Below are 14,198 nucleotides of genomic sequence, written 5' to 3' on the forward strand. Positions count from 1 at the left end.
CTGACGTCATGTTGATAACATTATATCGTTAATAGCCATATAGCGATAAACAAAATAGTTGCAAATGACTGTAAACGTTTTGTCCTTTGATAACTTCTGCTAATTATTAGCTATATACGCTGTCTAAAGCTAGCAGTGTCGTTTCCATAGTTAAGATGGATACTTGTTCCTTCATATTTATTTTTCTCTGTTTTGCGAGTGAGTATTTATATTACAGATATCATAAACATTACTTAAAATTGCGAAATTTTTAACAGGGTATTTGCGTTATGGACTTTCGAGCAATGCAGAACAAAGAATCATTAAAGGATTAAACACCGATATTAAGTTAGTTCCTTATATGGTAAGCAGAATGAAATATATTTATATCAAATAAAAAAAAATACATATATATAGACAAATATCACATTTTATTCTTTTAGTTATCGTTAAGGAGAAACGGTAGACACATATGCGGTGCTGCTATAATAAACGAGGAGTGGGCTGTGACAGCAGCTCACTGTATAGAAACGTGAGTAAAATAAGAAATTTAAAAAGAATAAAAATTTTAGTAACTTTTACTGAATAGATGATAGAATTTTTGTTATAGGAGCGAAGATCCTTTGAAAGGAGTAACCTTGTGCAGTGGATCTTCCATTCTTTACGAGAATTGTATCGTTCACAACGTAACCAACTTTTCCATACACGAAAACTATGACCCAAATATCAATGATTACGACATCGCTGTTATTCAAGTAACACCTGCATTCACGTATAATGATTACACGAAAGCGATAGACTTGCCACTAAACAGACACGTTAGTAAGGAATGGGGTATAGTCTGCGGTTGGGGATTTTATCGGGTAATAATGAAGTATTCTGATATAAAATGATGTTGGCATTTAAGTAATTAAAAAAAAATTGCTTAATGTCTATGTGTCTTTAAAAATGTAAACTTTTATAAAATATATAGAAATACCATGGTGAGGTTGTACAATCTTTGTCGGCAAATCTAAAATGCGCAAAAGTACCGCGTGTAGATCACGAACTATGCCAGAAATATTATATAAGCAGAGATTATGCAGTGACACCTCGGATGGTATGTTACGGATTCGAAAAGGGAGTCGTAGACGCTTGTCAAGTAAGATGTAAAACATAATAAAACGATTATTATTAATTATTATTTACAATTACTAGCATGTATCATTAGTCATGTGGTATAGGGTGATTCTGGTGGACCAATAGAGCGTAATAATATTCTCCTCGGTATAACTTCATGGGGAGATGATTGCGGTGAAAAGTATTCGCCTGGTGTATACACAGATGTCATATTATTTCGATATTGGATTAAAATGAAAACCGGAATGGAAATTTCTCCGCATTTTTCAAGAAATTTATTATTATAACGTATGTATTAAAACAACTTGTCAAAATATTATTATATTAAATCTGTGTTCATATTAAATTTATGTTTAATTTACAATTAAAAAACTATATTATCAGAGTCAAAAGACATTTAACATTGTAAAATTTTATAAGATTTTATCCTGATATAACTAATTCTGTAATTCAACGCTTTGACTATTTTCAAAAATAATAAATTTAGAATCCTTACGTAAAAGATTCGTAGATTTTTTAAGTTTACCATGCTCTATAGCTAAATTTATAAAATAATGGTAATAACTCGGTATTGAAGCACATAGATATACTTGATATCTCTTAACAATGTATATGTCTAACTATTAAAATTTAGTTCCTTAGTTTCCTTACATTTTAAGAACAGGAAGCATCCTGTGAATATTATACCAAGTACAATGTTTCTTATTTTTCTCTATAGAACGAATTTACCAGCAAAAATTGCAAATTTTCCGGATTATATATATTACAATGGAAAGGCAAAAATTTTGTTAATGATATCTGTTAGTCTCGATTCAAGACACTGTGATGATGATTTTATTCCTGAAGATCAAGTTGTCTACGCAAAATTAATGAAAATAATAATAACAAGCTCAAAAAACACTAAGAATTGTTTCGTTCAGAAAGTTTTATAAAAATTAAATTAATAATTTTAAATCGATTAGTTATCACCGTACAATTAATTACTTTCAAAAAGATATTTTTTTCGAAGAGAAAACGAAACAAACAATTATCATGATTTATTAATTTTTATTTAGATCTAGCAATACATACGTATATAAGTTAAGTTTTGTAAAGGGTTGGGTACGTCCCTACAAAACGCAATTTCTGTAATTCTCTGGAATTGGAAATAAACTATACTACTACTATGTATATAAGTTCAATTCTAGCCGAGTAAGCATTATTTATTTTTTAAGTGAGAATATTGTAAAATTTAAATTGATATTTGTATATAATAATTAGATAATATAATTAAGTTAAGTAGTAAATGTCTTATATATAGTCACAAGTTAACTTATTAAATTAGATTTTAATATAATAAATTTTTTCAAATCTAAATTAAAAAAAATATTAATGTTTCCATGTTATATACCTATATAAAAAAATTAATATATTAATTTCTAATTTTAATTCATCGTTCATTTACAATTTCTTGCATTATCTGATTGATAAAAAAGTGCTCATTTCCTAACAATTGTAAAATGAGAATATTGATACCGATTGTTATTATTATTGTTAATTATAATTTGTTTAATACATAATGATATTAGTGACACATTAAGTTAATCTATAATTGATATAATTCTATGATTGATATTATAAATAAAACAATATCAAAATATTCGATTATTCGAAGACATCTGCAGTTGAAATGATATAATTTATCACAAAAAGTCATTTTTTATAATAAAGACAGTAGAAGCTACTTTTGCATTATTATTCGGTACGTCACATATATGTAATACCCAATTAGTATTAATTATTTAAATTATAAGAGCAATCAAATAAACTTCCTACTAAAATTGTAATAATATATGTTTGATAACATGTGATCGTCCGGTGATAAATTCTTATCGCAAGGAAAGCAGAATCGCACAATAATCATCATTGCGTAATCGACGAACTATCCAGTGGAATTAACCAGATATGTCAAACAAAAATCATCGTTATATTTTTTCGATATAACGGCGTAACATCTTGGAACAGTTAAAGGTAAATTAAATCTTTTATTTCAAAATTTTGATGAAAATACGACTTAAATAATTTCACTCTATAAAAAAAATTTCAAAAACAAAATTTCAACGTGATGGATTGACAACGAGGTTAAACATTTATTTAGGGCCGGTTGTTCCAACCTGTTAGTGAGCTAACTAACAGTTAAATCATATGCCTATCTTTGTCTAATGTAAAGGATAAACAAAGAAGTATAGTATATGATTTAACTATTAGTTTACCAACAGGTTGCTAAGCTACTTATTGATAAGCTAACTAATAGTTAAATCATATGTCTCTCTTTGTCTAATGTAAAGGATAAACAAATTCATACATATGATTTAACTATTGGTAGTTTACCAACAGGTTGGAACAACCAGCCCTTAGTGTGTCTTAAATATACAGTGCTATTGCAAATGTTGAAAATGACGTATCGATACATCTAAAGCGATTACATGAAACTACTGAATTTTGAATTTCACTTGTATCTATTGTAAAATTATACTTTTTATGACAAATAAAAGAGAAAAATAATTGTTATTGGGACGCATTTGCAAGTTCAGTATAACTGAATTTTGAATTTGATAGGTTATCTAGATACACCTTGTATACATATATATATATATATATATGTGTATACAAGGTGTATCTAGATAACCTGCCAAATTCAAAATTAAGTTATACTAAACTTGCAAATGCGTCCCAATAACAATTATGTTTCTCTTTTATTTGTCATAAAAAGTATAATTTTACAATAGATACAAGTGAAATTCAAACTTCTGTATATTTAAAATAATTTTTTTTGTAACTGACTTCGAATGGCTTTCAACGATGATTGTCGTATGCGTCTTAAAATACTATATTAACAAGTAAATAAAAAGTATTTAATTCCAATGTTTAAGAAGTTGATAATCTTGAAATGTTCTTGTCCTTATAAACAAAATCATATTATCTTCAAATGTTTTTTTTTTATAAAAAAAGTTTTAATTGAAGCTTTTTTTGTGTCACTAAAAATAAAATAATTATATTCAGGTGGCCTATATTTTAAACGCCGCTCTTCGTATATAAATTTCTTTTGTAACAACAGATGGTATAGTAAAGTATAATTTAACGCTATACTTACCAATTATCGATGAAATTTAAATCACTCGATAAATAATTAAAAGCGAGATTTACTTTCACTTTTTCTAAATCGCGCGCGACTTGTTTTTAAATTGCGTGCGATTTTTTCTAAATCATGCGTGACTTTTTTTAAATCACGACTGTCTGTTTAATACTTCCTTTCTGTAAATATTTCTAGAATAATAATTTAAATGTTTTGTTATTAATAATTAACTAGTTACTTCGTATTACTTAAGACAGTTATAATTTCATCGATATATCGATTATGTACGAACAGCTCTTGAAATGAAGCATCCCACTTCTCGTTTACACGCTTTTGATGACTCGTTGCTGTGACCCGAGTGTCAATATGTAGATAAGTAGTCGTTGGCAACGAAATCGGTCCTAAATGTGCAACTAAACCCCTTTAATCAGATTAAAAGCATCTATATACATTACTCAGCACATTATATAAAGTTGATATCTAATAAAAAGAACATTGTTTAGCACGTTCTAATTGTTCTTTTTATAACAAAAAGATAATTTTATAAATGGTCTGAGATCAACGGTCTAAGTTTAAAACAGAATGGAATTTAAAATAAGAATTTTCATAAAACTACGTTCATACAGTACACCTCTGGTGGAAATAAAAATTGCAACGCAAATCGAATGTAACGAGAAAGTAACGGAAGCGTAAACGAAACAAGTAAGCGAAAAATTGGAACAGCGGAAGCTAAAAAAAGCGTTTTAAAAAATAAACGCTTTTTTTACGTTTCGCTGTTTCAATTTACGCTTTCCAGAAGTTTCATTTACGCTATTTTATGCTTCTGTCACTCTCCCCTTGTATCCGAGTTACGCTCCGAGCTTTATCCTCACCAGGAACCGGGCGAGCTTTAGAGCTCACTGAGCGGGCCAATTGCTTCGCGAAATAATAGACGACGCCAACGACGGGTGGGTGCTGTTGCGGAATGGGTGGCCGCGACGGCGGCGGCGGCGGTTAGTAACACCTATGCTCGAAGGGTGGCAGCGGTGTAGCGGCACGGCGCGGTGAACAAAACTACCCCCTCAGTCCAAAAGTCACCGCGTGAGCTCGCGGGCGGAACGCGACGTGTGCGTTAGTCGTGGTACGCTGTCACCGCCGCCGCCGTCATTGCGCCGCCACTCTATATATATAATAGTATTATATATTAAATATAATACATACATTTATATACGTGACAAAAAGTACGTGTGTGCGTGTATTACGTGCACGCGAGCGCGCGCACGCGTCTCGTCTGCCTACCTGCCTATCTGCCTACCTACCTACCCTATCTGTCTGTCTGCGTTCTCTACCGGTGTAAATTCGTGCGAGTAGTGGTCCATTTTCGAACAGGGGACACGCACTCCGAGAGGGATTAAAGTGCTACGAGAGGCTAAGCTCCGACACGGCCGACTTTTCGCACAGATGTCTGTCTACTCGCGGTAAGTCTCTTTTGAAAGTTCGCCAAAAACTCGCTTCCAAATGACATAAGCGCGAGACTTTTCTGTTGTAAAAATCGAAAGACAGAGATAGATAGATAGACAGATAGATAGATAAAGAGAGAGAGAGAGAGAGAGAGAGAGCTGAGAGAAGAAAATCTCTCTATATTCGATCCATCTTGCGTTGGTCTACAAAAGAACCCTTTCATTCAATGGCTAAGCCTTCCTTAATCCGTTCATTGTTGTCCTGACCCAAGACAAGATTGCACAATAATTATGTATAATATTCTCCGATAATATTTGTAGAGATATGTAGCTCACGCTTAATTAATCGCTGGTGATATAATTAACAAAATTATTGACTATAAAGTAAAGTAAAGACTCGCTCTTTGGTTTATAACAGACGCGACACGTTTCTCTGCCGAAAACTTATATGAATTTTAAACTGATATGAATTTTTTAATCAAGGGATAAATCCTGATTCTATCAAAAAAACCGAATATGTAAAACACGATTGAAGATATACTTATTGTGATTAGCAAAAGGCGATCAACATCAAAACAAACTTAACATCCAGTTTTCTTTATTATACTTTACGCAACATAAATTAATATATAATTGCTGCTGCAGCGATCTGCAAGCATCATTGTGAAGACAATTTATTAGTTTGTCATGTCAGTAAATATATTTTTGCAATATAATATATATAATTTATAATGATAATTAGATATATAAAATATATATACAATTTATCAGAAATTGAATATTGTTATTGAATAACTTGATGTACATTTTGCTTTTTGCTAAGAAAATCTTCGGAACGATCTCAATCATTGGGACATCTTGTGTAAAAAGTTTATGTAAAAAGGAATTAATTATATACAGATCTCTTTTCTGGCATTTATGTTTATTAACTTTTGCAATCCAATATTTTTCAACATCGGTTTTATATTTTATCTTTTGTCGATTACAGTAGTATAACACAGGATTTTATCAGCCGGCGCACGCACTATAATCGTTTTCGCTTGCTACGTTTGATTTAATGTTCAGTAATAAAAATATAAATTTATTGAACGAGACTTTATCTAAACACGCATTAATTCTATAACTTTACTCGCTGAGGTGTATTTTACACTCAATTATTAATTATTATATCAATTTTCAATGTTTTTTTAAATAATTTACAATTAAATAAAGGTTGATAATATTCTGTAGATTTTCTAGATAAAGATAAGTGCAAAAGTTCTTCTTTAATTGTGAAACAACTTGTACAGCGTTTGACCGGCGAAAAAGTTTTACTCCATTTAGTATTTCGAAGGCTGTGGTGTATTTTACACCTCATGCGAGTAAGGTAAGGATTAAGCATTACAACTTCCTTTACGAATAAGAGAGTATCTGCTTAATCTCTTAACCTTATTTATTTTATATTCTTGTCTCATCGGCGCGTGAAGAACTCAACAAGGCCGGGGGAATATTTTATGATCACTTATATTTACACCTCTTTTACCATTAATGTCTTTACCCGCAATATCTAGTTGACAGATTGATCGTAGTCACGCGAAAATGCACAAAGATGCGGGAAATATGGAGTATGTGTTCAGTCGAGAGTTTTATTATTCCAGATTCAAAGATATATTTCCTGCCAGATGATTACTCTAATTTTTTTATTGGAACTCTGATAACCGGTTTTAAAAAATAATCTTTTTTAAATAAGTATAATTATTTCTTGCAGTTTTTTAAATGTTAAATATATGATTCTGCATTCAAACTCAGACAAACATCTCTAAGACATCTTTCAGAAATGTTCTACTACTTTACGATATTGAGAAAACTGTAAAAAAAAGTTATTTTATCTACAGTTATATCTAGCTATATACAGGCATATTGAACTTAAGTCACTAAATACAAGTGAAATACATATTAAAACCAACAAATTCAAAACGATGAAAAAATATAGTCAAACTTTAAAAATTTTTGCTTTAACTGTATGCAAAATCTCGTAATGTTTTTTAAGTTACTAAATAAAAATTTTATATTAAAATTAATGAATACGATATAACGAATTCAATATTTTATGTATTATTATTTTTAATAGTTAATTCATAACTTTCTGTCAAAACAAATTTACCAATATTTAATTACGAAAATCTTAATCTTTGAGATTTTTTAATATTAACAGTTTTAGCAATATAAAAAAAACATTTCTTATTTTTATTTTTGATTATACACGTTAGCATCAGTGAATTTTTTATTATATATGTACTAGATTTTTCGCCTGCGCTTCATTACAGTTTGTATTTTTTAACTGTTCCACACGGAGGACATGATCCGCGCTTTGCGTTGAATATTTAATTCAAACTATGTATATTTACGAGTTTATATAATTTTTTATTCTACCGGTTTTCATTGTTTAAATTACAAGAATGAAGATGATCTAGACAGATAGACTGAAACGTTTGTTAATTATAATACATTGCTACGTGCACAGAACACCCAGTTGTAGCTTTGAGCCCCTTTGTTTTTAATTGATTTTAGTAATACAATTATTTTCAAATTAAACAGAAGTATGTTTTTTAATATACCTTATATAATAGCTATGAGCAGCAAATTAAGTTAAAACAATCTTCTTTTATAACTATCCCATAAATAAATTTCTCGAAATTGTAATGCTGTAGAACATATATTTGAAGTAAAAATCATATCGAGAGTAAAAAACTACAAGATATGATTATTTTTTAGTTTTTATCACAAGATTTTTCACTGAACTGTATAACTAATTTTCCGTAAAGCAACGTGAAGTTGCTAGCAGCTAAAAAAGTGGATATATATAAAAATACTTTTCTCAAAGAGTTACATGGCGTGGTTTTTTTTCGATTAAAAGTACAAGCTAGAAGAATAACCGTACAATATTTGTTTTTGTATGGAGACGTTAATAGTTCATTATTTAATTATGAAGCTTTACTGTGTAAATCTTTATAAATCTATAAGTTGAAAGTTACAATAAGGAGCTTTTTATGAATAAAACTTAAGAAATATTGTCCGATAAAAGAAATAAATATTTCTTTACAGAAATTCTTTATCAAATCTCTTTACATTTTTTATATTATTCTTACTTTAAAATTTGGCAAGAGGATAAAGTTAGCAGATGCGTAAACAGATTTCAACTGATTAACCCTGTGCAAGCGCGACAAACAAGTGCATAAAAAGCAGAAAATGAATAGAGCACCCAGCTCGAAGTCCGTTTACCTTGTTGCAAAGTAAACAACGTCATTCGTCGATAGCTCGGGGTGATTTGCGATATATGTAGATGCATCTCGTGTTACCATATACTATCCGCCTTTAGAATCGTCAATTGAACAGTCACATAATCGTGTAAAATACAAAAAGTGGGTTAGTGGTGAAACAACGGTTAAAGCAGAAGAAATAAAGTTCGTGCTCGTAATGAGCCAACGCCAAGTGGTGGAGAGGCGGAGGGAATATACGCATGCCGTTTGAATTATGAGCGAATATCGATCCTTCATGGCGTGAGAGCCGCACGCAAAAATAAGCACAAAACCTTGCGCTTTAATGCTTTCCGTCGCCTATTTCGAGGAGAAATTTTAATTCATTAGCATTACCATCGGCACAAATCACACTCGCATTTATTCTTATAAAACAGTTGCACTTTTTCCAAGTAAAAACTATTATCAGCACGTCAAGCTGCTGTGTCAACTCTTGTATTTCGGACATTTATATATATTTCGAACTGTTGCCTAATTGAAAATCAAATACGTTTCTCACTGCTAACATTCGTGGATTCATTCTGATACACATATTGTGAAACGTGTTTGCAATAAGTCTTTTAAGCGCGGCTCATCCTGTTTGAAGAAGCACTAAATCTGCAGTCTTCTTATACGAAATCGTATGTGTAATCAATCTTGTGTGTAATCGTTTTAACAGTTTTACAAGTCGCATTGCGTCTTGGATTAGGAAGAAGACAGAAGAGAAATGGTATCTCTACGAATAAAATTGAACGAAATAAATCATGTAGCAGTTATATGCCTTGGGCATAATAATATCATTCAAAACAATTTTCTAGACTGGTATCGAATTCTTTTGAAATACACGACATTATTTCGAAAAGTAAATATAATCTATTTTTTGGAAGAATTTCAGTAACTTTGGCGATGTGATGATGATGATAATGTTAAAAAATAATTTAAATTCTGAAAATAATGATAAAAAACAAATATTGCTACAATTAGTCGTCCTCAAGTTACTGACATAAGTAAATAATGGGATACAGATAACAAAGTAAAAATTTATTTTATTAATTTAATATTATTAGATATTAAATTTAATTTATATTGTATGTTAATGAAAATTAAATTAGGTTAAGTTAAATAAAATTGGATCGAATAAAATGTATTTTTAAATACACAACACATTATTTTTTAACAATAGTCATATTTTTATATCAAGATTCATATGTTCTATTGTTGTATATTTAATACTGTTCATAATTCAAAAAAATAAAGCTATCTGAGATTTCTTGCATCATTTTATGCAAAAATATTAAAAGGATTATTTAAATGCATCGCCTAGGTTATTGAGCCGTGTCTCTTTTCCCATTGCGGAAATGTACACATCAATAATGAAAGTGTGATAAAAAAGTCTCCATAGATAGGAAAAATAATCACATTTATAACTCACGGTGAACTTGTGTTCATTCATCTATGTTATGCTGTAATTGCATTTTGAATTCATTCCTCTATCTACATGATTTATATTTCATATCTTTTCCTGGTACATAGTGATATTCAAGTGTCTCCACAGATAAAAATCAATTAGACTGATTGAGGTCTTGGAACCTTGGATGTCACCCCACGGGCCATTCAGGATTCCGGAAACTGCTGATTTCATCGACATACATTTTGAGCTACATAAAATGATCTTCCGACATACATTTCTGAATGAATCTAAAAAAATGAAGTTGAATATGTAATCCTTTCGCGGTTGGAATGGTTGAAAATTAATAATCAAAAAATAATTTCAAAAATATGTATATATATAATTTGACTGCTACAACCTACATATGACTATATACACAGTTCTATTCGCATAAGTTTTTACAAAGAGCTTTGTAATTCCAAGAGCTCTTTTTTACTCTTTACAAATAGAGATTTGAATTGTTTTGTGGATTATTCTCAGAGAATTACGGGAAAGTTGGGTTGGCAAGAGTGAAGCGTGGTACGCCGCTTATTTGGAGCACGTGAACTTTTGACCTCGTCCTCCGCGCTACGTTATAAAATTGTGCGTACAATTCTCGAAATAATTACCTCTTGCTTTTTTTAACTTTTTTGCGATTGCGTAAACATTGAAATCAGAAAAATTTAAAATTGGAAAATTTTCAAAAACTATTTTTCGAAAAAAGTGACAAATGGCTTTACATAAATTTAGTAGATTAGTAATTTGACAGAAATTAGCAAAAATTTGTAAGGTCAACAAAATATTAAAAAATAAATTTACATGCAAAAACATTAAAAAAATTATATCTAATAGATGAAATTAATTTCTTAATTTATTATTTATTAATTGCCAATACTAAGACAGGAATTAGGGAAAAATTATATTTTTAAATATTATTTTTCTAACTTTAAGCTTACTTTAGACAATTATCTCTAAGAAGATCTTGATCAATGTTATAAGAGGAGGACTGGTAATTGTATCTAGAAATGTCTACAGCGAATCTGGGCCAAAAACAATATATTCAAACAATTCGAAACAGTGAATGAATTGCCTTGACTTCGGAAAAGCGACGATATTTTGCGGTTTACCTCGATCGAATCGATCGGCCTCATTCGCCAGGATCGATCGTTAATTCTACTCCTACTAACCGCTCCAAAAATAATTTATTGACTCTGTTTTTACTAGAACGTACGCTGACTGTATCGCTTGTCTCTTTTATACATGTTCATATCCTTTTTCTCGTACATCGAACTTTTCCTGATCGATCATCGGAATATTTAATACATAGCTTAATAGATTAATGTATACAAAGTTGCGCTGCAAATTTTATTACTGTGAACATATATAATTATAATTACAAAAAACATATTTTAATCAATGCAAGTATGTGTGTGAAAAGTACACAAACAACTGTATAGCTTTAAAATCATATATAAGTTTATCGTGAGGAAAACTAATGTTGAGCTTTAATAAAAGTGAAAACATTTTCTTCAAGCTAGCCAGCGAGCAAAGTTTTCGTGAAATATTCGTAGATATTTTTACATCATTTTCACAAAAATATATCTTAGTGGCATCATTACGTACAAAACACTATCGAATCATTATTGAGACGGTACAATAACGTTTTGCTCTAATAGAGTCACAACTTATCCAAGCTTTTAATCGCAAATAAAACGCTTCCTCCTTTCCACCGTCTCGTTGAGTGAAAGAGAGATAGTAATAAAGAATAAACACTAAAGTTCCGACCAGTCAATCTTCACGCATAAATTATTGTATAGGACGTATCAATGTGTGTGCTATATCAATATAACTGATCTATCAACGTTGTTTTGAGGGTGGGGATAAGAATCTCCGCTGGACAGAATTGTTCTAGAGATTTTATAACAGTTGCAAATAAATTCTATTGCTTTGATGATTTAAAATATTTTCTCTGAGAGTAAAGATTTTTCTCATTGGTAAACAATTATTTTTATCCACATCCTCCATAACAATATTTTTGATCGTTCTTTTCGGATTTATCTTAATTTATCTGTTATATTAATAAATTACGATTAGTAATTTCTCGCACAGGCCCTAAATTTAGACAAGTAATACAAACAATTGCGTGAGCCAAAATGTTTAATTCTCTAGCCATAAGTTTGTGTATTTATGCAATGTGTGAATTCATAAACGTTAAATGCATTCATAAACCATATGGATAGTATTTCCTGTTTTTAATGACCGTGCGGACAGTTCTCTCAATATCTATTCTATTTGTATATGCATTGTGCATATTTCTTCGTACAATTACCTCTCTTTTTTATATATTAAAAAAGATAGAAAAACAATATTTTATTATATTTGATATATATCTGACGGTAAACTGTTATAATTGTTAAGATTGAGCTTTTTAGCTGTGCTTAGGTATCGGATTATTATTAGAAATGTTTGAATAGTAGTAGTTGGCCATTTTCCAATATTCACCGATGGTACAATACTAATTGGTCCAATAGACGAATAGTGATTGTAGTCTTTAATTCACCGCTACTTCGTCCCGGTATATTTATTAATATCCGTATTCAATGAATAATGTGATTTGGTTGAGTGGCTTGATAATGAAACGCATTGTCTACAATAGTTTCTGTTAATTTATAAAGTTTTTCTATATATTACGTAAAACATATCAATATTACTACTCGTTCAAAGAGTTCTCTTTAATATTCCGCAAAAGTATATTATGATTTTGATGGGCCAGTATAATTCATTCAATTTTTCATGATTATGTAGTACTGCCAGTACATTTTTTTTATGAAGGCAAAAACAATGGATTTACGATTCTTTTGCTTATTTCCTGTTTAATTAGATATTTGAAAAGATCCCGGTTTTTAATTTTTTAACCAGGAGAAAATAAACTTGGTATATTAATAGAAATGTAATCAATAAGACCGAGGTCGAAAGAACTGAAATTAAATTCTTATGTGTTTTCATTTCAATTGATGTATTAATTTACCTTGAAGATATCGGATCGCTTCAAGAAAGGGATTCTATCGATTGTTTAAAAAATTGAGAATTTTTGAATTAAAGTAAAGGCCACTGAAGGGGACAACGAGGGAGATATATCGTGGAGTGAACGATGCAGACTATCAATTTGGTTTATCCGCACGAAAGAGGTTTTCGTCATGGTCATGGTGTCCAATTCGTTGATGAAATAATGCAAAGCGATGTACGTTGTAGAAAAAAGATAGAGTCGATTGGTATAAAATCAAATCATTCGTTTGAGTGGCTACAATATCGATTCTTTTAGAAAATACGTTGTATCGTTCACAAAAGCTTCCGACGACAATTAGATTCTCTGTCTCTCTAAAAAGCTTACAAACAAATTTCTATTTTGCATTGCTAAATTTTGAACAAATAAAATAACGTAATTTCTTTACAGAATTTTTTTTCTAAATTTGAAAACTCATATCGAAGATTTACGAAAATTTCGCAATAGTAAATTGTTATACAAAGAAAATATTTTTGTGCTACAATTAATGTGTATAATTAATAGTTATTATTCTTGTTTCTATAATTTATTATCCAAAAATTTAATTAAAAGAATACATTTCTATATAGTTTTACTTCAAATTTGGAAGAAATAATGAAATTATGAAACATTTCTGATGTCACTTTCGAGGTTATTCAAGTGCGCCACGATGTTCAAACAGTACACGAATCAGAGATAGAATTTTATGACTTGCGTCGTATAAATTATGTTAAGAAAGAGCTAGATACTTGATTTTGAAATTGTTGGAAAGAAAATAAACTTAGCGGAAAATGTATAT

The 14,198-nt window shown here is 30.1% G+C and overlaps 2 protein-coding genes and 1 long non-coding RNA gene across 13 annotated transcripts in view; 2 read left to right on the forward strand and 1 right to left on the reverse strand.

Annotated features, from left to right (window-relative positions):
• The first annotated feature begins 76 nt into the window (after window positions 1-76).
• LOC139808484 (transmembrane protease serine 11A-like) lies at window positions 77-2,264 on the forward strand. Of its 4 annotated transcripts, none has more exons than XM_071770530.1 (7): window positions 77-198; window positions 258-343; window positions 423-511; window positions 590-842; window positions 953-1,120; window positions 1,203-1,386; window positions 1,817-2,264. In XM_071770530.1, the coding sequence occupies exons 1-6, from the start codon at window positions 156-158 to the stop codon at window positions 1,383-1,385; spliced, it is 822 nt and encodes a 273-aa protein (XP_071626631.1). In that variant the 5' UTR covers window positions 77-155; the 3' UTR covers window position 1,386; window positions 1,817-2,264. The 4 variants fall into 4 exon arrangements, with proteins under 4 accessions (XP_071626631.1, XP_071626635.1, XP_071626632.1 ...); XM_071770534.1 differs by having other exon boundaries at window positions 140-198; window positions 274-343; window positions 576-842; XM_071770531.1 differs by having other exon boundaries at window positions 140-198; window positions 274-343.
• A 1,457-nt stretch (window positions 2,265-3,721) lies between these two features.
• On the reverse strand, window positions 3,722-5,119 carry LOC139808973 (uncharacterized). The gene is made up of 3 exons (XR_011730991.1): window positions 5,023-5,119; window positions 4,506-4,634; window positions 3,722-4,404 (listed from the first exon to the last, which is right to left on the reverse strand). It is a non-coding gene; the product is annotated as an uncharacterized lncRNA (long non-coding RNA).
• A 158-nt stretch (window positions 5,120-5,277) lies between these two features.
• The window catches only part of Phcl-1 (pH-sensitive chloride channel 1), a 68,722-nt gene continuing 59,801 nt past the window's right edge, over window positions 5,278-14,198 (forward strand). For 2 of the 8 annotated variants that reach the window (XM_071771526.1, XM_071771532.1), the window contains exon 1: window positions 5,279-5,670. The gene's annotated coding sequence lies outside the window, so the exon portion shown is untranslated. Of the gene's footprint in view, window positions 5,671-14,198 lie in introns of all 8 variants that reach the window. The other 6 variants (XM_071771529.1, XM_071771530.1, XR_011730989.1 and 3 more) reach the window with 5 other exon arrangements.

This window comes from Temnothorax longispinosus, chromosome 2 (assembly GCF_030848805.1).
Source record: "Temnothorax longispinosus isolate EJ_2023e chromosome 2, Tlon_JGU_v1, whole genome shotgun sequence".
Taxonomy (NCBI): Eukaryota; Metazoa; Arthropoda; class Insecta; order Hymenoptera; family Formicidae; genus Temnothorax; species Temnothorax longispinosus.